General features: G+C 44.9%; 1 protein-coding gene across 1 annotated transcript in view; it reads left to right on the top strand.

Moving 5' to 3' along the window:
* CTTNBP2NL (CTTNBP2 N-terminal like) overlaps positions 1 to 12,847 on the top strand; it is a 40,400-nt gene extending 27,553 nt beyond the window's left edge. The window contains exons 2-4 of the mRNA XM_049765707.1: positions 5,689 to 5,919; positions 9,212 to 9,319; positions 10,909 to 12,847. Coding sequence (XP_049621664.1) covers positions 5,689 to 5,919; positions 9,212 to 9,319; positions 10,909 to 12,378 — 1,809 coding nt within the window. The 3' untranslated portion in view covers positions 12,379 to 12,847. The remainder of the gene's footprint in view (positions 1 to 5,688; positions 5,920 to 9,211; positions 9,320 to 10,908) is intronic.
* Positions 12,848 to 26,503: the final 13,656 nt, after the last annotated feature.

The following is a 26,503-nucleotide window of genomic DNA, read 5'->3' as shown; positions in this document are numbered from 1 at the left end:
AAGCTCCTCTTTCCTTCAGAACTTTATATATGTTTGGATATTGTTGTCTGCACTGTGAAATAACTCAAGATTGTTCTAAGTGTTTTCCAAGCTAGGGTTTGGTATAATAAATATAGACTCAGAATGTGCTTACCCATGTTTGGGTCTTCTCTTAGAATCTACTTAAAAGAATTATTTTGCGACGAGGTGCCTTCTCTTAATTATTTCAGATCCTTTTCATTTGTGTGTACAGCCACCAATTCTGTATAACTTGTAATTACTTCCCAAATGATTGTGGAATTACTGGGAAGTACTTCAAGAAAAAAAACAGGGGACCCGGAGAGATAGCACAGCGGCGTTTGCCTTGCAAGCAGCTGATCCAGGACCAAAGGTGGTTGGTTCAAATCCCAGTGTCCCATATGGTCCCCCCCTGCCTGCCAGGAGCTGTTTCTGAGCAGACAGCCAGGAGTAACCCCTGAGCAATGCCTGGTGTGGCCAAAAAAAACAAAAAAAAAAAAAAAAAAGAAAGAAAAAAAAACAGACTTCTTAACCACTGTTCTTAGAGACGGCTGAGACCTCACCAGATAAGCTTTTTATCCATGACTTGTCAGCTCTGTGTGGTACTTATTAATTATACCGGATAATCATAGTATGAGTTTTTTAAGTCATCTTTTTAAGGATTAGTTAATTCTATACTTAAACCTAAGAGATACCTCAGCAGATCCAAAGTCGAGGTGAGAAATTACATTCCCTGTTCGTGCTTTGATAACTCGCGTTCATCAAGATGTTCTGAAAGAAATAATGATCAAAATATTTGGGTTCACACAGAACTTGAGTCGTCTCTTTCTGCCTCATAAATTAAGGGGGAAAAGAAAAGAAAGTGGATGGTAGCAAGAGCAAACAGTCACACGAACATTGAGTGGAAATAAAAAATGATCAGGCCTAAATACCAAACCCAAAAGTCAACGACAACGGAATCAAGATCTACTACAAAGGGGACCAGTTACATTAGCAGTCCAGGGGATAAAGGGGGAAGTATGGGATGCATGCTGGGAACAGGGGCGAAGGGAGGTCAACACTGGTGGTGGGAATGGCCCTAATTCACTGTCACTATGTACCTTAAATATAACTGTGAAAGACTTGGAGTTCACATGGGTCTCCATAAAAATTATTTAAAATAAAAAGAATTTAAAATGATTGAAAAAGAAAAAAGATTAAATTTAAAGCATTTTAAAAATATTTGGGTTCATAGACTATAGTAATAGTACCATCAGTCAGACTTTGCATGCGACCAACTAGGGTTCAGTCATATGCACCCCCATATGACCTCCCAGGCATCACCAACACTGACCCACAGACACAATCTGAGCAGACTATAACATGCATCACTGGGTGTGGACCAAAAACAACAGATTTTAGATTCAGTAGAACTGAGTTTACTTGGAAAGAGAGTGTCAGGGGTCCTCAAACTTTTTTTTTTTTTTCGTTTTTGGGCCACACCCGGCATTGCTCAGGGGTTACTCCTGGCTGTCTGCTCAGAAATAGCTCCTGGCTGGCACGGGGGACCATATGGGACACCGGGATTTGAACCAACCACCTTTGGTCCTGGATCGGCTGCTTGCAAGGCAAACGCCGCTGTGCTATCTCTCCGGGCCCAGGGGTCCTCAAACTTTTTAAACAAGGGGCCAGTTCACTGTCCCTCAGACCATTGGAGAGTCTGACTATAGTAAAAACAAAACTTATGAACGAATTCTAATGCACACTGCATATATCTTATTTTGCAATGAAGAAACAAAATAGATACAAATACAATATGTGGCCCACGGGCCATAGTTTGAGGACCACTGGTCGATGGTCGGGGACTCTTATAGAGAAGTAGTATTGGAACATTGTATGCATGAACCCTATTATCATGAGCAGTATTGTAAATCACAAAACAACAAGATGTTTAAAAGTGAAAATAAATTCAAAGAAATAAATGGGAAAAAAACAGTAATGAAGAAAAATTTCAAGTTCACCTTTTTTTTTTCCTGTGCTACACTGATTTCTGTTCTCGTAATTGTTTTGTCCCCATTACTAAATAGAAAGAAATGGCTACTGTGAAAAAGAAATAGCACAGTAAAGCGGAATTTCAATTTAAAGAGTTTTTGTTTTTAGGGGCCGGAGAGATAACATGGAGGTAGGGCATTTGCCTTGCACGCAAGACGATGGCAGTTCGAATCCCGGCATCCCATGTGGTCCCCCAAGCCTGCCAGGAGCAATTTCTGAGTGTAGAGCCAGGAGTAACTCCTGAGTGCTGCTGGATGTGACCCCCCCCCCAAAAAAAAAGAGTTTTTGTTTTTAGTAAGCCCTGAGTATTGTTAGGTGTGGCCCCAAAACAAAACCAAAAAAAGATTTTTTTCTCTTGCTTCGATTGTTTTTCACTGTTTAAGGATTTTTCTAAACATGTTTTGCTATTAATAACTGCAAAACTTCCATTGAATACTAGGTTATTAATTTGGGTGGGGCTTTTTGTTTTTTGGGGGGGGTTACTTGTTTGGTTTTTTTGTTTGGTTTTTGAGGGTGGAAGGAATACTTGGGCCATATACTGTGCTTCTTAGAGGCTAAATCTGATTTTGTTCTCAGGGTTTGCTCCAGGCAGTACTCAGGGAACTTTATAAAAAACTCGAATAGGGACCTGAGAGATAGCATAGTGGTAGAGTTTGCCTTGCATGAGACCGACCCAGGAGGGACCCAGCTCGATTCCCAGCATCCCATATGGTCTCCCAGCCTGCCAGGGGCGATTGCTGAGTGCAGAGCTAGGAGTAGCCCCTGAACATCTCCAGGTGTGACCCAAGAACCAATCAATCAATTAATAATAAATAAATAAATAGTTTAAAAACAATAACTCAGATAGAACCAGAATTTGCCCCAATAAAGCAAACACTATAATAACCCCTATATTATCTCTCTAGTACAATTTCAGTGTTTTTAATAACTAAGCAGAGGTTCTTTTTATTTATTTGGGTGGGTTGAGTCCACACCCAGCTGGACTCAGATCTTATTTCTGGTTTTGCTCTCACAAATCTCACCTACTGGTGCTTGGGGGACCATATTGATGCTTGACATAAAACCTGGCTGGCAGCTTGCAGGGAAATGCATTGCATCTGGACTGTTTCTGGCCAGTGATTTGGTTTGTTCATTTGTTTTGGGGTCAGACCCTATGATGCTCATGGGTTACTCCTGGTTCTTTACTCAGGAATTACTCCTGGTGGTATTTTGGGGTCTATATGGGATGACATGGGATGACAGGCATCAAACCCGGGTTGATTACATGCCCAGCAAATGCCTTACCTATTGTACTATTTACTGTAACCCCCAAAGGAAAACTTTGAAAACATGTTTGAGTCTCATGTTTGAGACTTTTGCTCTGAATAATAATGCCATTTGTTTTTATCTTAATATGACTTTTTTTTAAGGAGGGTATTTTTTCTTTCCTTTTTATTTATTTTTTTTGGAGGGGGTCACACCCGGCAGTGCTCAGGGGCTACTCCTGGCTCTGCGCTCAGAAGTCTTTCCTGGCAGGCTTAGGGGGATGCTGGAATTTGAACCATTGTTGGTCCTGGATAGGTTGCATGCAAGGCAAACGCCCTACCGCTGTGCTATCTCTCCAGCTCTCAGGAAGCAGTTTAATGATTATATATATAGTAAATCCTCCATGAATGTCACTCTATTCACCTGTATGTCATACAAGGGTGATCAAATGAAGAAAACTCCACGACCTCTCTAATTCAGAATCTCTGTCTATTCCTTCTCATCCTTCTACTCGACTTGGCCCCCTTGCCTAGAAATACTAGGCTGAACACCAAACACTTGATCATCTTTTATTCATTCCACAACTCCCTAAAACAGAAATCAAGAAGGGAGCCAGTAGCTGAGCAGATTAGCAGAGTGACGGGCTTGGCAGCAGGTCGAATTGATTTCTCTTTACTTCTAGCAGGCTTTGACTCTTCATGCTTGGCCCACCAACCCGTGAGTGGGATGTTATGTCTCTTCAAATCCCAAGGAATTCAAGGTTATGGGAAAATAGTTCTCTTTCATTGTCCTTTGCTTATTCTGGCCACTTTATATTAGGCTCTCCAAATAGGAAGCTCATAATTACCATGCTAACCATATTTTACAGTGTAAAGGCAACAGAAAGAGAAGATAAGAAGATAGCTATTGCTGCTGAGAGTTAGTGCAAAGGAATGAAGAACATGCTTTGCATTCCGAGGCTAGTTTTGATCCCTGAGCACTGGTAGGAGTGGTCCCCAGCGTCAGAGCTAGAACCAACTCCCAGCATCCCCTGGTGTGGCCCCAAATCACCTCTCCTCCCCATCCCCAAAACAAATACACCTATTGCTAATGATACATTTGTTGTTCTTGTTGTTGTTATTTGAACTTTACCTAAGGGTAAAGCCCTCAAAAATGTTGGCATACAAAAAAAAAAAAAACCTTTTGGGAGTTTCTGTTCAATATCTCTAATCTTATTTTATTATCAGAAATTTTGAGCAGAAAATAATTTTCATGACAAGAATATAGTTTTTTAAGCAGAAACATAGTTAGTCATAATTGTGACAGATTTTTAGAGCCAGATTTACTGGGTTTAAATCACAGTCTTAGGGGCCTAAGCAATAGTACCGCAGTAGGGCATTTGCCTTGCACACAGCTGACCTAGGATAGACCCAGGTTCAATTCCCTGCATCCTATAAGGTCCCCTGATTCTGCCAGGAGCAATGATTTCTGAGCACAGACCAGGAGTAACCCCTGAGCGCCACCAGGTGTGGCCCAAAATGTAATAAATAAATAAAATTTTAAAAAATAAATCATAATTTAGCATTTGCAGATGAACAATCTGGAAAAAGTTACTTGACCTTTGTGTAAATGGACATGATAGCACTGTTATAAATTTTTATAATAAAATAGTTATATGTATATAAATGCTAAAATAATGTCTACTACTTGGTCAGCTCCATCTAAATGTATTTGTTCTTTATATTGTTTATATGTTATGATACCTTTTTGATGTTGTATGATTTGGGGTGGGGTGGTCTCCCACACGAGCAATGCTCAGGGGTCCCAGTGATCTTGGCCTTAGAAAGTCTGGTGGGGTCAGAGAGATAGCATGGAGGTAAGGCATTCGCCTTGCATGCATAAGGACGGTAGTTCAAATCCTGGCATCTCATATGGTCCCCCGTGCCTGCCAGGAACAATTTCTGAGATTCGAGCCAGAAGTAACCCCTGAGTGCTGCTGGGTGTGACCCAAAAACCAAAAAAAAGAAAACAAAAGAAAGTCTGGTGGTGCCATGCTACACCCTGGTGGTGTTGGGGTGGTTGAGTTCTGCAGTATTAGGACTCAGACTCAGGGACTTGGGCAGGAATTCTGGCCCTACAATGTGCTTTTCTCCATTTTGATGGCCTGGTGTGATTTGTAATCAGCAGATTACATTATCCCCACCCTTTGGTTTTCAAAACTGTGGGCCAGAGAGTTAGTACAGTGGGTAGGGCTGCTTGCCTTGCACCCAGCCAACCTGGCTTCAATCCCCAATATCCCATATGTCCCCTGATCCCCTGCCAAAAGTGATTCCTGAGCACAGTGCCAGAAGTAACCCCTGAGTATTGCCGACTGTGACTAAAAATAAGTATATGAATAGTTTTCAAAGTTAAATGCTTATGTTTTCTCCCTTGTAGGCTCAGCACCGAGACACTTTCATTGAAGAACGCTATGGCAAGTACAACATCAGTGACCCTTTAATGGCACTCCAGAGAGACTTTGAAACTCTGAAAGAACATAATGACGAAGACAAGCAGCCGGTCTGCACAAACCCGCTCTCGGTTCTGAAGGCAGTGATGAAGCAGTGTAAGAACATGCAAGAACGCATGTTGTCCCAGCTGGCTGCTGCCGAAAGCCGACATCGAAAGGTATGGCACCTTTTGCCACTGGGGAAATGTCACTCAAGGATGCCAAACATCCTTGTCAGCTGCTGCTTTCATAATTATCCAGCTGAGAAGTCTCATGGGATAAGAACCCCCTTCCTTACCCGGAATCCTGAGACAGGACAAAAAAAAAATACACAAGTTGTTCCGACATTAAATTTAGGGTGTGTGGTGTGCCAGAAATGGAACTGAAGGGGCCATTCCTTTTGCTATGACACTCTAAAGTGGTCAGTATGTTTTTCCAGCTCTTGATCCTCCAGACTTTGGCAACAGAGCAGGGTTTGACCAAGCTTACAGCTTAACAAAAACTTCTTTATTTGCTAACTGATGTGATAAATAGATTAACAGGTATTTGGGGAATGTCCCATCCTAGTGAAAGAGAATTTACCTGACTATAAATATATAGACCAACAGACTGTTTTTGTTTATTCCTAGTTTTGCGTTTTAGTGCATAAGCATAAGCAGTCTCTCAGCTTGTACTAACCTATGAAAGGCTGTTTGTGTGTGTGTATGTGTGTGTGTGTTTATTTTATTTAAATATTAGTGTTTGTGATTTTATTTCTTTTTTTTTGGGGGGGGAGGGTCACACCCAGCAGTGCTCAGGGGTTACTCCTGGCTCTGTGCTCAGAAATTGCTCCTGGCAGGTACAGGGGACCATATGGGACGCTGGGATTTGAACCAATGACCTTCTGCATGAAAGGCAAACGCCTTACCTTCATGCTATCTCTCTGGCCCTGTGATTTTATTTCGTGGCCTGATTCTCAAAAAACATAAGTAATGAGGCCGGAGAAATAGCATGGAGGTAAGGTATTTGCCTTACATGCAGAATGATGGTGGTTCGAATCCTGGCATCCCATATGGTCCCCTGTGCCTGCCAGGGGCGATTTCTGAATGCAGAGCCAGGAGTAACCCCTGAGCAAATCTGTGTGTGACCCAAAACAAAAAACAAAAAACAAACAAAAAAAATTTATACCTTGTGTAAGGAGAAGGTGGGGAGATTATTTCTTTGGAATATTAGTGCTGGTGATTTTATTTTATGGACCACCATTTATTTTTCATCCTTGGCCTATAAAACAGACTAGTTTCATATGTTCTTTGATTCTTCTAGAAAATATACAGAGTTGATCTTTTTGTGGAATATTATATCTTCCCTCCTCATCTTTACTTGAATTCTCAAAATTATTCAAGAGCAAGAAAAGTTCACCATCAGACCTAGAAAGAAGTCATGTGAAAACACATGTGCCCTGATTTAAAAGGTGTTTATGGGCAGAGAATTAGTTACCTAAATTTTGGAAGCTTTTACTTAATTCTCCAGGAATATCTTCATAGCCTCCTCTGTTACAAACAAGCTTGTAACCTTCCTACAGGCTAGAGTAGAGGTGGGGTGGAGGAACAGGCTGGCTCATCATAGAATAGTGTTTATAAAGATAATAAATGGTGCTAGGTAGTTCAAGAGTTGAAATTGAGAATGATTCCCAATTTCCCCATGCCATACTTCTTTTGGTGGGGGAAAAGGATGATGGGGGCTCAACCCCAGGCCTGCCACATAAGAAAGATACACTACCAATCTGAATTCTAGCTCCAGCCCTGACTCTCTTTGAATGTTCCAGTCTCTAAAGAACCACCTAGCTAGCTATTCTTGTGTTTCTATCTAAATAGAACCCTGACTTTGTTAGAACTTAGATTGTATCCACGGCCTATGATTAGGCCTACCTAATCCTACCTAACCCTGTCCTACCTAGCCCTCATTTACCTACAAGAGCCCCAGTTCATGCCTTGCACCTTGATCTAGGTATTCAATCTACCTCCTTTGACTCAGAAGTGCTTTGGTACCAGAGCAATAGTACAGGAGGTAGCACACTTGCTTTGCATGTACTGACCTGGTTTGATCCTTACATCCCATATGGCCCCTCAATCCCATCAGGAGTGATTCCTGAATACAAAGCTGAGAACAACCAGGTGTGACCAAAATATAACAAAACAAACAAACATAAAGCAGGGCTTTGAACAGTAAGTCACATGGTTATTACAAAAATGGGGTTCTCTAGTTCACCTCTTCCTAGTCCTTCTTCTCCCCAGTAGTCAGGGATAATCACTTCTTGTTATGTATTGTAGTAACTAATTTGTGGGGGTAGCAGGGTTGGGCCACACCCACCCCAGTGGCGCTCATAGGCTACTCTTGGAATGGATATCCTTCTATTATCACTTCAGTCTTCTTCCTTTTCTATTTTCCCAACTCATAGCTTCCCTTGTTACCTGCACCTTTCCCAAGGACATACCAAACAGCTGCACTTTCCAGAACCTTCTATTAATTCTCTAAACCCTCTTCTACTTCCTGATCCCTTTGGGCATAGCTCTGGGGAAACTTCGCTCTGACTCTGTACCAGCATATAACTGGTGTCTTCCACCCTGCTACCCGGGGTCTCCCTAATGGCCCCTCTATCGTCCTCTCTACTTGCTTGTTTGACTTTTGAGGCCAAACCCAGTGGTGCTCTGGGGTTACTCCCAGATCTATACTCAGTGATCACTTCTGGCAAGCTCAGGGTGATCATATGGGTGCAGGGGATCAAACCTGGGTCAGCTGCATTGTATAGCAAGTTCCCTACCCACTGTACTATTACTATAGTTCTGCTTCATTATTTTTATATTTATTTCTGTTTTGCTTTTTTTTTTTTTTGGTGGTTTTTGGGTCACACCCGGCAGTGTCAGGGGAAACTCCTAGCTCCATGCTCATAAATTGCTCCTGGCAAGCACGGGGGACCATATGGGAAGCCGGATTCGAACTGATGACCTTCTGCATGAAAGGCAAATGCCTTACCTCCATGCTATCTCTCCGGCCCCTTTATATTTATTTCTTTATGGAACATGCACCTAGCATTTAAATATATTGTAAATATTTCTTAGTATTTATAAATGACTTTTTGTTGTAGTTTTTTTAACTTGATTGATTGATTGGTTTCTGTGCCACACCCAGCAGTGCTCAGATTACTCCTGGCTCTGTACTCAGAAATCACCCCTGGAGGCTGGGGGATCATATGCGGTGTCAGGAATCAAACCAGGTCCCTCCCAGGTCGTCCACGTGCAAGGCAAATGCCCTACCGCTGTGCTATCTTTCTGGCTTCCTTGTTGTTGTATTGAGCTTACTCCTGACTTAAGGCACAGAAATCTCACAGGGCTCTGCAGTGCCGGATTGAGTCCTAGTCACAATGCAAGCACCTTGCCCGCTGTGTTTTCTTTCTAGATCAGAACTGACTATTTTCCTTGAAATCCATTTAAGGTGATCCTAGACCTGGAGGAAGAAAGGCAGAGGCACGCTCAAGACACAGCAGAAGGGGATGATGTCACCTACATGCTGGAGAAGGAGAGGGAGCGACTAACTCAGCAGGTACTGGGCTCACAGTGACCCTCAGTCTATAATAGCATTTTTCAAAGAAGGTTCTAGAAGGAGGGTAGGGTTTGCTTTGCTTCAAAATTCAATTCAAGTAAGTTTGCAAATGACTGGGTAAAACAGAGTCCATTAGATTTCTCACTTCAGTTGTTGGATCCCACATTACAACTCTTCAAGAACAAGTAGGGGGGGACAGAGAGTTGGCACAGTGGTAGGGCATTTGCCTTGCACGCAGCAGACACAAGATGGATGGTTATTCAAATCCTGGTGTCCCATATGGTCCCCTGAGCCTGTTAGGAGCAATTTCTGAGCGCAGAGCTAGGAGTAACCCTTGAGCGGCTCGGGGTGTTGACTCAAAAACAAAAAACAAAAAAACAAAAAAAATAAAAACAGTCAAAAACAAGTAGGGCCAGAGATTATATAGATCTATCCTGGGTTGTCCGCGTGCAAGACAAGCACCTTACCTGTTGCACTATCTCTTTGACCCCTCTCAAAGTTTTCTTAGTTTAGAATGCCCAGCTAGGAGCCTGAGAGATAGCACAGTGGTAGGGCATTTTCCTTGCACACAGGACTGATGGTGATTTGATTCCCGGCATCCCATATGGTCCCTGGAGTCTGCCAGGAGCGATTTCTGAACTCAGAGCAAGGAGTAACCCTTGAGTGTCACCGGGTGTGACCCCTCCCCAGAAATAAAAAGAATGCCCTGTTAGACCTATCTTTTTTTTTTTTTATTTAAACACCTTGATTACATACATGATTGTGTTTGGGTTTCAGTCATGTAAAGAACACCCCCCATCACCAGTGCAACATTCCCATCACCAATTAGACCTATCTTAAAGCAGAAGCCAGTCTATAAACATGCACGCATGTCTCAATGAATATGAATTTGCTGCATATAGCTTTCTCTTCTCTATTTTGAATTGGTTCTGATCTTGTTTCTTTCCAATGAGGTATTTTAGTTCCACTAATAACCCTGAAACAGCTTAATGACTAGAGGTGATCCCCAAATTCTCAAGAAAAGATTATGTCCTATATAGTGCATGTAATTTTATGTTAGATGCCCCCAAGACATCAGAAATATTTGCCCATGTCACCAGAACAATAAGATGAATTGCCTTACACACAGCCAACTCAGGTTCAATTCTTCCAAACCCCATCAGGAATGATCCCTGAGCACAGAGCCAGGAATAACTCCTAAGTAACATTGGGTAAGGCCCAAAAACAAAAAAATACTTGCCTTAAGCACCACAACCTCCATAGTACTCCCATGTGCTAGGCAAATTAGGTAGGACAAGTTAAAAACCTTTTTGTTTGTTCTGTGTATTTATTTATGTAATTATTGGTTTTGGGGCCACACCCGGCAGCACTCAGGGGTTACTCCTGGCTCTGCATTCAAAAATTGCTCCTGGCAGGCGAGGGGACCATATAGGATGCCAGGAATCAAACCCAAGTCCGTCCTTGTTCAGCTGCATACAAGGCAAACATCCCACCGCAGCTATCTCTCTGACCCCAAGTTAGAGTTGTTTGGTCTGTCTCTTTGTTTTCTTATTCTAATAGAGATTTGTGGCGGTGTTTTTTTGTCCTAGTTGGAGTTTGAAAAATCCCAAGTGAAAAAGTTTGAAAAGGAGCAGAAGAAACTGTCAAGTCAGCTGGAAGAAGAGCGTGCCCGCCACAAGCAACTCTCCTCCATGCTGGTGATCGAGTGCAAGAAAGCCACCAACAAGGCGGCCGAAGAGGGCCAGAAAGCTGGAGAGCTGAGCCTGAAACTAGAGAAGGAGAAGAGTCGTGTGAGTAAGCTGGAGGAAGAGCTCGCAGCCGAAAAGAAGAGGGGCTTGCAGATTGAGGCCCAGGTGGAGAAGCAGTTGTCTGAGTTTGACATCGAACGAGAGCAACTGAGAGCCAAGCTGAACCGAGAAGAGAACCGGACCAGAACCCTGAAGGAGGAGATGGAGAGTTTGAAGAAGACGGTGAAGGAGCTGGAAGCTTCTCCCCAGCAGAGCGGTGCGCAGTCACCAGCCCTGAAAGTTGGAGCCACATCCAAAGGCACTGGCACCGAGTCTCCCATGCTGGTATCTGTGTGCTGCCAGACAGAAAGTTTCCCAGCAGAAAGAACCCACGGGAGTGGGATCCCCAAGGGGGCCACCACGACACCACCTAGTTCCACCACCTCCACTTGCTCTTATGCAAAAGCTAATGGCCACTTGGAACCTGAACTACAAACAGCCAAGGAGCCAGTGGCTGGAAACAGTGGAGATAGCCCAGCTCTTCGCGTGGGATTGGCCCAAGAGAAAGCTGTTGAGAATGGGGGGTGTGCCGTGGGTGTGGACGCTCCAGGCCCCACACCCAGTCACCTCCCATCCAGTGGGAGCTCCCTGTCTCCTAGCAGTACAGCTTCCTCCTCCCTCACCTCCTCACCCTGCTCCTCCCCAGTTCTGACCAAGCGTCTCCTGGGCTCCTCAGCTGGCAGCCCCGGTTATCACTCCTCCTACCAAGTGGGGATCAACCAGCGGTTCCACGCAGCAAGGCACAAATTCCAGTCCCAAGCAGATCAAGACCAGCAAGCCAGCGGCCTGCAGAGTCCACCATCTCGGGATCTGTCCCCTACCCTCCTAGACAACTCTGCCGCCAAGCAGCTGGCCCGTAACACGGTCACTCAGGTGCTCTCTAGATTCACCAGCCAGCAGGGCCCCATCAAGCCCGTGTCACCCAATAGCTCCCCCTTTGGCACAGACTATCGGAACCTGGCCCCCTCGGCCAACTCCAGAAGTGACACCAGCCATTCACCCACTCCTGGGAAAGTGTCCAGTCCTCTGAGTCCCCTTTCTCCAGGGATCAAGTCTCCTACCATCCCCAGGGCTGAGAGAGGCAATCCTCCTCCTATCCCCCCCAAAAAACCAGGCCTCGCCCCTTCTCCCTCTGCTACCACACCACTGACCAAAACTCTTCCCCAGGCCTCAGGCCTGACCACCTCCGAGGACCTCACCAGCAGCTGTTCCACTAACCCGGTTGTGGCCAATGGCAAGGATGTGGAAATCCTCTTGCCCACCAGCAGCTAGTGGCCTAGGGGACCAATTTGCCACCTCTGACATTCCTTCCGACTTCAGCCCAGAGCTCAGAGTCACACCATCCAACGAGGGCATGTTATTTATTTTGGTAGTAGCCAGAACCAGATATCTGTGTAATACAGTTTGTGTAGCCCACCTTTTTTTTTTTTGTATTCTTTAGTCGTACCCGGGTCATTTGGAATTTTACGACTCACGTCTCTGGGCTGAAGCTGAATGGGCCCCTCACACCGTCTCCAGCTTGGCCATCATCCTCCTGATCACAATCAGGAAAGTTGAATCCAGGGGTGACGAGCCTGTCTAGATTGAGGACTAGAATTCCTCTCTTCTCATTTTGACGTATGCAGAAGTGGTTCATGCAGATTTTTATTCCAGATGAATATGTTTTCAAAGTGCCTGAAATCAGACTGCCATCTGAATGTGATTCTGCAGCGAAAACACGAAAACAGAGCATCGAAATGGGAGACCATGAGATCCTCTGTGAATTCTGAATGTTATTAAAAAACAAAAACAAAAAAAAAACACACACACAACACTGCTTTTGAATCCTCTTTTACTCTTTTTTTTAAATGCAAGCACTGTGAGCAGAACAAAGAAGGGACCCCCCCCCCAACCTCAAGGTGGGGGCGAGCTCATCACAGGCAGGACCCAAAACCCTGCAGAGTGACCTTCCAGCCCCCCACGGGAAGTGGTCAGGTGCTGACTTGCTTGTATATTTGAGAAATGAAGTCGCTCCCAGTCTCCTGCACACATTCTTGAATAGAACAAAAAAATCGCCTCTCCATTCGAACTGCGTCTTCAGGCATCTACTGTTGAGGAATTTCTGATATCAGTTGCTATTACTTGAATAGGAAATGGTAACTCATTCTGTATGGAAGAGCAGCAGAATGATCTCTATATTCTGTAATCCAAAAGCAATAACTTGGAAGTCGTTCCCTTTGTAATATTATAGGTTTTACCAAATGGTTACCCTTAACTCTCCAAGCTGCCAGCACTCGTGTCTGTATCTGTGGAACCAAATTAACTTTTGCCTAAATGAAAGGACACCTCTATCTGTATAGAGACACGCCCCTTTACATGTCATACCTAAACATGCACACACATAAATAGTAGTGTGATTCTATCTTTGGAGTTTGCAATATAGCATAAAGGATGGATCGAAATGCACGTTAAGTTTACCTACCAAAGCAATCCAATGTGACTGGGACCCATTTATTCCAAGAAGAAAATGTCCCCAAGGAAGTGGTGGCATCCAGTAAAGCCTAGTTCTTTAGACTCATAAAAAGGCAGAGCAAAGGGCTAGCAAATTGTCTAAAAGGCTGGAGCAGACGCTTTATCATGCAGGAGCCAAGTTTAGCCCCCTAGCACTTTAACAGGAGTAACCCAGAACATCACTGTATGGGGTCCTAAAACAAAAAATAACAGTGACAACAGGCCAAAGAGATAGTGCAACAGGTACAGTGCTTGCCTTATACCCAGCTGACCCGGGTTCAATCCCTAGCACCCCATATGGTCCCCCAAGCACTGTTAGTAATTCCTGAGTGCAAAGCCAGAGATTCTCAGAGCCCCTGAGAATTTCCAGGTATGGGCCCAAAACAAAATAAATGAAAAAGGCAGAGCAAAAACCAGTCCAGTGTCATAGAACTCCACAGGTGAAACCTGTTTGCAGCCAGTCTTGTGACACCACATGAGCTAAGCCACACAGAAGTGCCTGAACCCCCATGAAAAGGCCCCCCCAGTTTAGCTCCAGATGCTCCTGCAAAGCCAGCATCAAGACCAGGTGAGCAGCTCAACTGTCTGTGCCATATAAGTTAGGAGAGCATCTCATTTTTAGTGTCAAAATTTCAAAATAAAAAGCTGCTTCAGCAAGCATTATGCCTCCACATCCAGCTCACACATTGCAAGCTCCTTCAGTCTAGAAACTTGCCTCATTTCCATCATTATGAGTCTCTGGGACAAAAAAAAAAAAAACCTCCAGACTTTCCAAATTGTAAGCTGGAATAGCTGACCAATTCCTAGCGTACTATTTTCCCCCCTCTTCTAAGCACACTGCTTTCAACGTAGCTCAGACATAGCGGTGAAGTGATTTTTGTATCCACAGAGTTGGAGAAAGATTCCGTTCACTTTGCCTACATCCTTCTCATTGACAGCAGCAGCGCCAGACCTGCTCAACTATAAATTTACGTCCCCTTGATCCAGTGTGAATTGGTGGAGGAAAGACAGGTGGTGATAATTATCCTATAAAAGACAAGATAATGGTTTCTCCACAGCTTATGACTGATGTTCATATTTTTAAAAAATAAATCCTAATAATGTACTAACTTGTACACCAGAGGTATCTCCCAAAAGTATAATGATGGTATCTCAAGTTACCCGATCATGCTTTCATTCACCCTGTTTCCCACTCACAGCCAACTGAATTGTGCTGATAAAACACGACCCTTTTAGCAAAAGTGAATCTAGTCCCAGACTGAGTATGATTACCTCTCTTGCTGTAACTGGTAGTCTTAAAAGTTGCATTGTATTCTTCCTTTGGGCATAGATATATATAGAAAGAGAGAGAGAGAAAGAGAGACTATAAGGAAGTTTATTTCTTAGCAAATGCACTGAATAATGTATTTCTTTTTACCGTGTACTATGGGGCTGGGGAAAATGCGAAAGAAAATGTGTATTTTTGCTAGTTGCCTATCTTCTGAGATAAACAAGCACAATACTGCTATGGATCCAATAATCCAGTTAGGTAATAGAGATTAGTATTTAAGTTTGCTGTAGATTGTGTGCTAAGTCAAAGTTCCAGGACTCAATTTTGGTATTAACCCAGGTTGCAGAAGGTATGTTACTAGTTAACAGGTTCTTAATGATGTGCAACTTAACACAAGCATTAACTAGCCGACATTTGTAAAGCCAAAAGCCCCATGCAGAAATCTTCATCCATTTTTGTAACAGTACATTAAAAAAGATTAAATCACATGTGGAGTAAAACTAGTCTGATTTATCCAAAGTGAAAATGGTTACATCTGTTTTTTGGGGGGAGGCCACACCCAGTGATGCTCAGGGGTTACTCCTGGCTATGCACTCAGAAATCACTCCTGGCTTGGGGGACTATATGGGACGCCAGGGGATCGAACCACAGTCCGTCCTAAGCTAGCGCTGGCAAGGTAGATGCCTTACTGCTAGCGCCACCACTCCAGCCCCCAAAAGATGAATTCTTATGTTTACTTTAGTACTAGAACAATAGCTAGGATACAAAAGCAACCCACATGTTTATTTTTATTTATGTATTTGGTTTTTGGGCCACATCCAGTGATGCTCAGGGGTTACTCCTGGCTATGCACTCAGAAATCACTCCTGGCTTGGGGGACTATATGGGATGCCTTGGGATTGAACCCCCGGTCTGTCCTAGGCTAGCACTGGCAAGGCAGACGCCTTACCACTCTGCGCACAACTCTGGCCCCTGGTTGCATCTCTTTTCATGAGACAACAGAAGGTGTCCTAGAAGAGCCCTTTGTTTCTGCTTCTGGCTTTGAAAAAAACCACCAAGGGGTTGGAATACAGCAGACAGGTTGCTTGCCTTGCACGCAGCGGACCAAAATTTGGTCCCTGGCACCTCTGTATGTAATCAGGAGTAATCTCTGAGCTCAGATCCAGGAGTAAATCCACCAGCAACAAGATGTGGAGATGTAAAAACAAACAAACAAACAAAACCAGAAACTTCTGTTTAAGTGAATGGCCTGTCCAGGTAAGGTTCCTGAAGTTACTCTGGGATACTGGTTTTTCTTAAAGCTTTAGTGCTGGAAAGGGCCTTAAAATAGTTCAGTCTGGGGTCCAGAGTGATAGCACAGCAGTAAGGCATTTGCCTTGCATGCAGCCATCACAGGATGGACTCCGGTTTGAATCCCAGCATGCTGTATGGTCTCCCAAGCCTGCCAGGAGTAACTCCTGAGCACTGCTGAGTATAACCCAAAAAACACAAACAAACAAAAAGTTCAGTCTGTTCTCTTTTTATTTCTTTATTTTTATATTATTTTTATTTTGGTTTTTGGGTCACACCGGCAGTGCTCGGGTTACTCCTGGCTCTACACTCAGAAATCGCTCCTGGCAGGCTCAGGGGACCATATGGGATGCCGGGATTCGAATCACCGTCCTTCTGCATGCAAGGCAAATGCCCTTCTTCCATGCTATCTCTCCAGCCTCAGTCTGTTCTCTTTAAAAAGTGTTGAAAACGGGGGCCGGAGAGATAGCATGGAGGTAAAGCGTTTGCCTTTCATGCAGGAGGTCATCGGTTCGAATCCCGGCGCTCCGTATGGTCCCCTGTGCCTGCCAGGAGCAATTTCTGAGCCTGGAGCCAGGAATAGCCCCTGAGCACTGCCGGGTGTGACCCAAAAACCAGAAAAAAAAAATTGTTGAAAACATTTATGAGCTGTGGACCTGTTGAGAATCTAGAAAAGAAAAGCTAGACTGACTTCCCCAAAATAGAAAGGCCCATATGTAAAGTGAATGGCTCAGTAGACTCCAAAGACTCTGAAGTCATCTGTGACTCACGCTCCGGCTAAAGAATGCCCAGCCTGTCTGCCCTCTCATTCGACACATGAGTCACCCACCCCAGGTCTCCTCATCCAGGGATATTGCTGCTACTCTCTTAGATGCTGGAGCCAGACGAAGGCACTTGAAAACCCTTTGATGCACAGAGGTTCAAACAGTGGTGTGTGTTTACAGATTCCAAGTTTCCAGCCTTGAAGCCAATTAGTAAGCATTTCAGCAAACACTGGGTCTCGGTTTTTCTTCTCATGCCCTAGTCAGTGATGTTATCATGTCCATTTGAATGTATGACTGGTAAGAAATGTTGGTACTCTGGCCTTGAAACACAGCTTCCACTTATCTTGAAATGCTGACTTTAAAATAGTGTTGCCAGGGCTGGAGAGAGAGCACAGTGGTAGGGTGTTTGCCTTGCACGCAACCAATCCAGGGAGGATTGGTTCGAATCTGAGCATTCTATATGGTCCCCCATGCCTGCCAGGAGCAATTTCTGAGCGCAGAGCCAGGAGTAACCACTGAGTATTACCGGGTGTAGCCCAAAAACAAAAACAAGATAGTGTAGGTTAGAGCTCCATGGGAATACCTCAATTCACTCTAAGCACCCCACTTTCTCCATGAATTGTCAGCCCTAATCTATGCCCAAAACCTTTATCAGATCAGATAAATAGAACAAAAACAAACTATTAATTGCCCTCAAGCCCCAGGTGTTTCTTAAATACTTAGAAGTGCCAACAACCTAGGTAGTTATTATGGAAAATATAAGTTTAAGCATGTTCCCTAGCCTCGGGGTACTCAGCCTGGGTGGTGGAAAGTAAATAACACCAAAAAAAAAAAAAATTAACAAAGATAACCAAGGAGCACAAGTATGGTGGAAAACAAAGAGTTGCTGCATGGGACCTGGCTAGAGGATGGTGGGTAGAGGCCAGAGCGAAGACAGCAGGTAGGGTGCTTGCCTTGCACGCAGTCAACCCAGGTTAAGTCCCCAGCGCTCAATAGACCCCCATGCACTGCCAGGAGTGATCCTTGAGTGCAGAGCCAGGAGTATTTCCGCCACCCTCATCCAGTAATGCTGGATGTAGCCACAAAATAAAGACTGTGGGTAGCACAGTTGTTGACTGGAAGGAGTAAATGTTCCTTGCCATAGTTGTATATTTAAGCAATAATCTGCATTTATTTGCTGCTTCAGTTGACCAATCTTAGTTTTAGGATGAAGTCAGAGTGATGCACAAGAAGGTGGGTTTTGGGGGGAGAGTTTTTTTTTTCTTTTTGGATTTTGGTTCACACCCAGCAGCGCTCAGGGGTTACTCCTGGCTCTACGCTCAGAAATCGCTCCTGGCAGGCTCAGTGGATTTGAACCACCATCCTTCTGCATGCAAGGCAAAAACACCTTACCTCCATGCTATCTCTCCAGCCCCAATCCTACTCTTTCTCTTAGATTTTGGTTTAGTTTAGATTTAGGGGTTGGGAATAAAGGTGTGGGGAGGCTCTCCACCCCTCCAGAAGTATAAGCTATAGTCAATGTTGGCTGGGGATTGAGTTAGTGCCTACCTCTCTTCATGTGTTCCAGCCCTCAGCTATCACCCTGATTCTGCTCTAATGAAGGGTCTGACATTTTCTGAGTTGTTTTGGTTTCATGCTCAATCACCAATTTTCTTTTCATTATTTTACTATCATCACTTCAACTACTAAAAGAGGCAAGTTATTCCTTCTTGGCCCAAGATTATGAACTGAAATGCAGCCAATGACTGTAGGTCACAGCACCACTGGCTGTGACTCAGTGATGGAACTGGGGATTCATAGCATCATCCGTGTGGTCTTCCATCCATGCTCCTTCCACCGGCCACACTACAGTCCATGTGAGGTGGGCCTGGAGCAGTAGAACAGCAGATAGGGCACTTAATTTGCCAGTATGAAGCCAGAATAATTCAATCCCCCAGCATCCCATATAATCTGCTGTAGAGCTCAAGAGGTGAATACCTGAGCATAGAGCGTTGAGCACTGTCGGAAAGAGCATATGCGAAGAAAGTTGGCATCTTAGTGCAGAGTAAGTCCTGTATCTCAGAGGTAGCCACTGGTTAGCCAGCACGCTTTAGAGACTTTTTGGAACACAGAAATATGTCTGCTGAGGAGACAGATTTGCCTGCATAGTGTCATCCAATGCCTGTGCTAGCAGAAGACTTGAGGTCTTTCATTACAGAAGACTGGGATGTGGTCATAGGGCTGACACAATGGTGACCCTTCATTTCCCTGGCTGCTCACTTCTTTCTCCTTTACCTTCTTCTCTGTCCTTCAGGCTTTGATCACCAAGGCTGGCCTATATACCAGGCCTTGCCCTTGGCCTGCTGGCCCAAAGCCTTCTATACCTGTTGCCCCAGAAATCTAGTCTTCAAGTCTTTGAACCGGTTTGACAGCAGCAGGGCCACTGGGGTTGGAGAACAGGGTGGCTGCTCTTGGCTCTGTGTCCTACCAAACACCAGACCTCGGAAGCACTTACTCAGAGGCAGCCTTTTTCCTGCTCCTCCAGTGGGGTGTGGTAGGGAAGCTAACACAGTTGCCCTGCCCAGCCACACCTGCCCAGAGGGCAGGGCACCATACCTGGGAGACACCTCCCCTGTACTTCCCTCCCTTCCTGCACCAGAAGAAGCAGATTATTGGGGGGGTTTTTTTGGGGGGGAGCATACCCAGTGATACTCAGGAGTTACTCCTGGCTATCACTCAGAAATCACTCCTGGCTTGGGGTACCATATGGGATGCTGGGGAATCCAACCAGGGTCCATCCTAGGCTAGCAAGTGCAAGGCAAAGGCCCAACCTCTTGTGCCACCACTCCAGCAGTTCTGCGAGGCTAGATCTTGCCCTCCAGTTCCCCCACTCCTAGCCCAGCCAGCCTGCTGTTCAGGTCTGTTCAGGCAGACAGGGAGGGTATCCTCAGGATAGAGTAGTGGTTTGGGCCGGTGACCACAGCATACAAGCCCCCTCTTCATTGCCAGCGTGTTTTTGCCTCTCCTAAATCTGGGTGAGTCCGCCCGCGGGGCCACACACACAAGGCTCCTATTCAGGGCTCACTTTCCTACTGCACTCAGATCTTGGCATCTTGCTCTCTCTCATTCTCTATGTGGGCTTTATTTTCCCCCATGGGAAAGTTGTACTAGTTGCTGCTAGCTGGCTAGGTGCAGGCTGACTTCTGTTGAGGACATGCAAACACACATGCAAACAGACATACACATACCATATACATTGTGACTATTGTTCTTTTATTCCAGGTTTGTTTATTAAACACTGCCTCATGGGAAGGGCTGGAATCCACACTGATGAGGAACCGTCTGGCAGAAGTAATTTCTCAGGGCTAATCGGGGCAGCATGCAGTAGGGGGGTCCCTTTGGGTGCCCATAGGACGGTCCTCAAAGCTGGAAGCAGGCTGGCCTAAAGGCTGAAGAAACGCCATGTTCCAAATCACTAGAGAGGTTGGTCTTTTGCTTGCTTGCGTGCAAACAGCGGACAAACAAGTAAAGCAGCTCAGAGCCCAAGAAAGTCAGGACTTAATCCTAGCTCTGTGCTTTGGGATCACCCCTGGCAAGATCCAATATGGGGCTGGAATGCTGGAAACTGAACCCAGGGCAGCTTCGTGGAATGCAGGCACCTTATCAGCTGTACTGTTTATCTGGCTCTAAAGTTGTCTTCTTCTTCTTTCTTTCTCTTCTCTTCTCTCTTCTCTTTTCTTCTCATTCTCTCTCTTCTCTCTCTTCTCTTTCTTTCTTCTTCTCTTTCTCTTCTCTCTCTCTCTCTTCTTCTTTCTCTCTTCCTCCTCTCTCTCTCTTCTCCTCTCTCTCTTCTCTTCTCATTCTCTCTCTCTCTCTCTCTCTCTCTCTCTCTCCTCTCTCTTTCTCTCTCTCTCGCTCTCTCTCTCGCTCTCTCTCTCTCAGCTGTACTATTTATCTGGTTCTAAAGTTGTATTCTCTCTGTCTCTGTCTGTCTCTGTCTGTCTCTCCCACCACCACCACCTTCCCTTGGCATCTGTAAAGATCCCAAGGGTTTCACAGAAGGATCTGGCACCACCACGCACGCTGCAGGCTCGCCAGGAGAGGGGGATTTGGTGCGGCCTAGCAGGAGGAGCCTGCCTAGGCCCAGGGCAACTCCACCCCACTGGCCAGAAAACCGAGCTCGGGCACCCCCTGGTGTTTGGATCTCATTGCTTCTCTCTCTAAATGCCTTGGAGAGGGGGGGGGGACAGGAAGTGCCCTTCAGAGATTTGGTGTGTGTGTGTTTTTTTTTAATAATATCTTTAAGCACCATGATTACAAATGTGTTTGTAGTTGGGTTTTCAATTATAAAAAAAGAACACCCCACCCTTCCCCACTACCAATGCCCCCTCTCTTCTTCTCCCCTTAACCGCTTCCTGTATTTGAGATAGGCATTCTATTTCTCTCACCCATTACCATTGTCATGATAGTTGTTAGTGCAGTTATTTCTCTAATGCACTCACCACTCTTTGTGGTAAGCTTCATATCATGGTCTATCCTTAGAGCCCTCATCTCTTTTGTCTCTTGGTGATACTATTACAATATCTTTTATTTTTCTTAAAACCCATAAATAAGTACGACTATTCTATGTCTATCCCTCTCCCCCCCCCCCACCTTCCCTTGGCGTCTGTAAAGATCCCAAGGGTTTCACAAGGGTTTGACTAATTTCACTCAGCATAATAGGTTCCCATGTATAGGAAAATTTCATGACTTCATTTTTTCTGACAGCTGCATAATATTCCATTGTGTATATGTACCACAGTTTCTTGAGCCATTCATCTGTTTAGGGGCATCTTGGTTGTTTCCCAAAGTCTAGCTATTGTAAATAGGCTCTCCAATGAATATAGGTGTGCAGAAGGCATTTTTATATTGTGTTTTTGTGTTCCTAGGTTATATCCTTAGGAGTGGTATAGCTGGATCACATGGGAGCTTAATTTCTCCAGTTTTTTTAGGAATCTCTATATTGTTTTCCATAAAGACTGAACTAGACGGCATTCCCACCAGCAATGGATGAGAGTTCCTTTCTCCCCACATTCCGCCAGCATGATTGTTCTTGTTCTTGGTGAGTGTATGCCAATCTCTGTTGTGTGAAATGGTATCTCACTGTTGTTTTGGATTTGCACCCGCCCTGATGATTAGTGATGTGAAACATTTTTCATGTGCCTTAGTGGGTCATAGTTGTATTTCTTTGTTCTTGTTGTTTTTGTTGGTTTTTGGTTTTGGTTTTGGGGTCACACCAGACAACGTTCTGGGGTTACTCCTGGCTCTGTGCTCAGAAATCACTCCTGGTAGGGCTCTGGGTGACCATATGGAATGCCAGGATTCGAAACCATCCATCCTGATTTGGCTGCATGCAAGGCAGAACGCCCCACCACTGTGCTATCTCTCTAGCCCCAATATTTGTTTTTTGGTGTTTTTTGGTTTTGTTTTGTTGGTTTTTTGGGTCACACCCAGCGAGTGCTCAGGGGATACTCTGGCTTTACACTCAGAAATCGCCCCTGGCAGGTTTCGGGGACCATATGGGGTGCCAAGATTTGAACCACTGACCTTCTGTATGCAAGACAATGCTTACCTCCATGCTATCTTTCCAGCCCCTGTGTTTCTTTCTTTTTTTGGGGGGGGGGTGTTTGGGTCACACCCAGCAGCACTCAGGGGTTACTCCTAGCTCTATGCTTAGAGAATCACTCCTGGCAAGCTCAGGGGGACCATATGGGATGCTGGGATTCGAACCACTGACCTTCTGCATGCAAGACAAATGCCTTACCTCCATGCTATCTCTTTAGCCCCTAATATTTGTATTTCTTTTTTGAGGAAGTATCTGTTCATTTCTTCTCCCCATATTTTGATGGGGTTAAATTTTTTTTCTTGTTAAATTCTGTATATCTTAGTTCTATATATATTGTATATCTTAGCTATTAGCCCTTTGTCTGATGGGTATGGTTGGGTATGGGGTGAATATAGTTCTCCCATTGTGGGTTGCCTTTGTATCCTAGTCACTATTTCCTATGAGGTGCAGAAACTTCTCAGCTTAATATAGTCCCATTTGTTATCTCTGCCTCCACTTGTTTGGACAGTGATGTTTCCTCTTTGAAGATGCCTTTAGTCTCAATGGCATGGAATGTATGTTCCCCAGATATACAATCAATTAATCTTTGATAAAGGGGCAAGGAATGCAAAATGGAGCAAGGAAAGCCTCTTCAATAAGTGGTGCTGGAACTACTGGTTAGCCACTTGCAATGAAGTGAACTCAGACCCCATTTAATCCAAATGGATTAAAACCCTTGATATCAGACCTGCAACCATAAGGTATATAAAAGAACACATAGATAAAACAGAATCCAGAGATTCTAGCCCCACACCAGGGATGCTTTTCCTCCCCATACCCTCATTCAGTCGCCTCTCTGTGATTTTGAGGTCCAGACAGAGTTGCCTTTGCTGCCCGGGGAAGTCCAGACTATGTTTTTGTTTTGTTTGGTTTGGTTTGGTTTTTGGTTTTGGGGCCACACCCGGCAGTGCTCAGGGGTTACTCCTGGCTGTCTGCTCAGAATAGCTCCCGGCAGGCACGGGGGACCATATGGGACACCGGGATTCAAACCACCACCTTTGGTCCTGGATTGGCTGCTTACAAGGCAAACGCCGCTGTGCTATCTCTCAGGGGCCCTCCAGACTATGTTTATGGAGAAAGGAAGGTACAAAAGCATTCCCCAGTGTGTGTTGCAAGTGGAAGGCTTGAAACCAACTAAGATACAAAGGATCCCTCCAAGCTGACCCCTAGAATGATGTCCCCACACAATAGATAACTGTTAGATAAATAGTAGAGAACTCTTTGTGGGAGCCTGAGTGACTGTGCAGGGGGGGTAGGACACTTGCCTTGCTGGTAACTGGCCCGCATTCCATCCCTGACATCCCTGGTGGGTCAGAGCACCACCAGGAGTGATAACTGAGTACAGCAAAAATCAAAAACTATTTGTGCCTTCCCCAAAAGAACTATTTGTGAAGCAGTTGTCAGGATGACTCAATCTTCATTTATTCGTTCACTCAAGTTAATATTTCCAAAATGTCTCACATCTCTTTTACAGGTGATGCTGTAAACCAAGCAATCCTAGGCTAGAAAAATAGTTTGCTCTTGGGGCCGGAGTGGTGGCGCAGGGCGTAAGGCATCTGCCTTGAGCACGCGAACCTAGGACGGACCGCAGTTCAATCCCGCAGCATCCCATATGGTCCCCCAAGCCAGGAGCCATTTCTGAGCCCAAAGCCAGGAGTAACCCCTGAGCATGAATAGGTGTGGCTCCAAAACAAAACAAAAAAATAGTTTGCTCTTCGGCTGACCCAGGTATAATCCCTGGCACCACATATGATTCCCTGAGTCACTCCAGGACTGATCCCTAGTCAGAGAGCCAAGAGAAAGCCCTGAGCATTACCAAATGTAATTCCCTCCCCCCCTTAAAAAAAAAAAAGGCCCTTTTAAAATACACACAAAAACATGGCTAGAGAGACTGTACAGAGATTAAGGAACATGCCTTACACATGGCAAGCAGTGTTCCATCTTCAAACCCCCCATAAGATCCCTTGAACCTTCCTGAGCACAGAGACAGGAGTAAGCACTGTTCAAAAACCAGAAAAGAATTGAATAGGCAAGACTCTACTAGGAAATGAAGTATTCATTCAGGCACACACAATAGCTCTTTTAGGTTTGTTTGGTTTGGTTTTGGTTTTGGTTTTGGGGCCACATCCTTGGTTCCTGGGACTTTTGGGTGTGTGATAGTGGGATAATCTACAGGTTTTTTCCAGGGATCTACAACAGACCTCCCTTATGCAAAGCATGCTGGGGGTTGGGGGCACTCTTTAGCACCCATAAAATAGCTGTTACGAACTGGAGAGAGAGAGAGAGAGAGACAGACAGACAGACAGACAGACAGACAGACAGACAGACAGACACAGAGAGACAGAGAGAGGCAGAGACAAGAGAGACAGAGACAGAGAGGCAGAGAGAGACAGAGATAAAGAGAGAGACAGAGACAAAGAGAGAGACAGAGAGAGAACGAGGTTCAACAGTGTCCTAAATGACAGAAAGATCCATCAAGGCAAATGCCAGGTGAAAACCTGCAATTGGAGGGTGGAGGGCCTGGGGCAATAGTACAGCAGGTAGGATATCTGGCTTGCATGTAGCTGACCAGCGTTTGATCCCTGCCACTCCACATGGTCCCCTGAACCCACCAAGACCAATTCCTGAGCACAGAACCAAAAATATGCCCTGAGCACTGCTAGATGTGGTCCCAAAACAACCAAAAACCAGTATGTAGGATCAAAGTCATAGTAAATACATACAAAGTGTGTAGGGCATTTGCCTTGCATTTGTGGCATGCATCCTTGGCATCACATATGGTCCCCCCAAGCCTTCCAGTAGTAATTTGTGAATGCAGAGCCAAGAGTAACTTCTGAGCAATGCTGGGTGTAGTCCAAAAACATGAAAACAACCCCCCAAAAAAAAACTTGTAATTGAGAGGAATTTTTTTGTGATGATACTGAGAACAATTCCAAATATGCCGATAGATATGCAAACCAGATTATAGCAGATTAAAAGAGGGGCCAAAGCAGTGACAAAAGCAGTAGGACATTTGCCTTGCATGTGCTAACCTAGAACAGACTGTGGTTTGATCCCCCAGTGTCCCATATGGTCCCCCAAGCCAGGGGTTATTTCTGAGCACATAGCCAGGAGTAACCCCTGAGCATCAGCGGGTGTGGCCCAAAATACAAAAAAAAAAAAAATTAAAAGAGAAGTAGGATTAAAACAATAAGATGAAAAAAGTTTGGAGTTTTACTTTTTTTTTTTGGGTTTGTTTGTTTGTTTTGTTTTTGGGTCACACCGGCAGCACTCAGGGTTACTCCTGGCTCTATGCTCAGAAGTCGCGCCTGGGAGGCACAGGGGACCATATAGGATGCCGGGATTTGAACCACCATCCTTCTGCATGCAAAGCAAATGCCTTACCTCCATGTTATCTCTCCAGCCCTGGAGTTTTTCTTAATGGAAAATATGGATGATAGTTTCAAGAAATTTAAAGATTAAAAAAGGACATGGCTGGGTCCGGAGAGATGGCACAGCGGCGTTTGCCTTGCAAGCAGCCGATCCAGGACCAAAGGTGGTTGGTTCGAATCCCGGTGTCCCATATGGTCCCCCGTGCCTGCCAGGAGCTATTTCTGAGCTGACAGTCAGGAGTAACCCCTGAGCACCGCCGGGTATGATCCAAAAACTAAAAAAAAAAAAAAAAAAAGGACATGGCTAATTTAGCTTTGAAAGAAAGTTCTGAGATAAAGTTGAAAACTGTTTAATTATAGACCATGTATCACTCCTGACTCTATGCTAAGGGGATCATGCAGAGCTGGGGAATAAAACCCAAAACATGGGGCCGGAGAGATAGCATGGAGGTGGGGCATTTGCCTTGCATGCAGAAGAACGGTGGTATCAAATTCTGGCATCCCATATGGTCCCCCGAGCTTGCCCGGAGCGATTTCTGAGCATAGAGCCAGGAGGAACCCCTGAGTGCTACCCGGTGTGGACCCAAAA

This window comes from Suncus etruscus, chromosome 19 (genome assembly GCF_024139225.1).
Source record: "Suncus etruscus isolate mSunEtr1 chromosome 19, mSunEtr1.pri.cur, whole genome shotgun sequence".
Classification (NCBI taxonomy): Eukaryota; Metazoa; Chordata; class Mammalia; order Eulipotyphla; family Soricidae; genus Suncus; species Suncus etruscus.
Note: the sequence above shows the minus strand (reverse complement) of the source record. Positions and strands in the feature narration are given on the sequence as shown.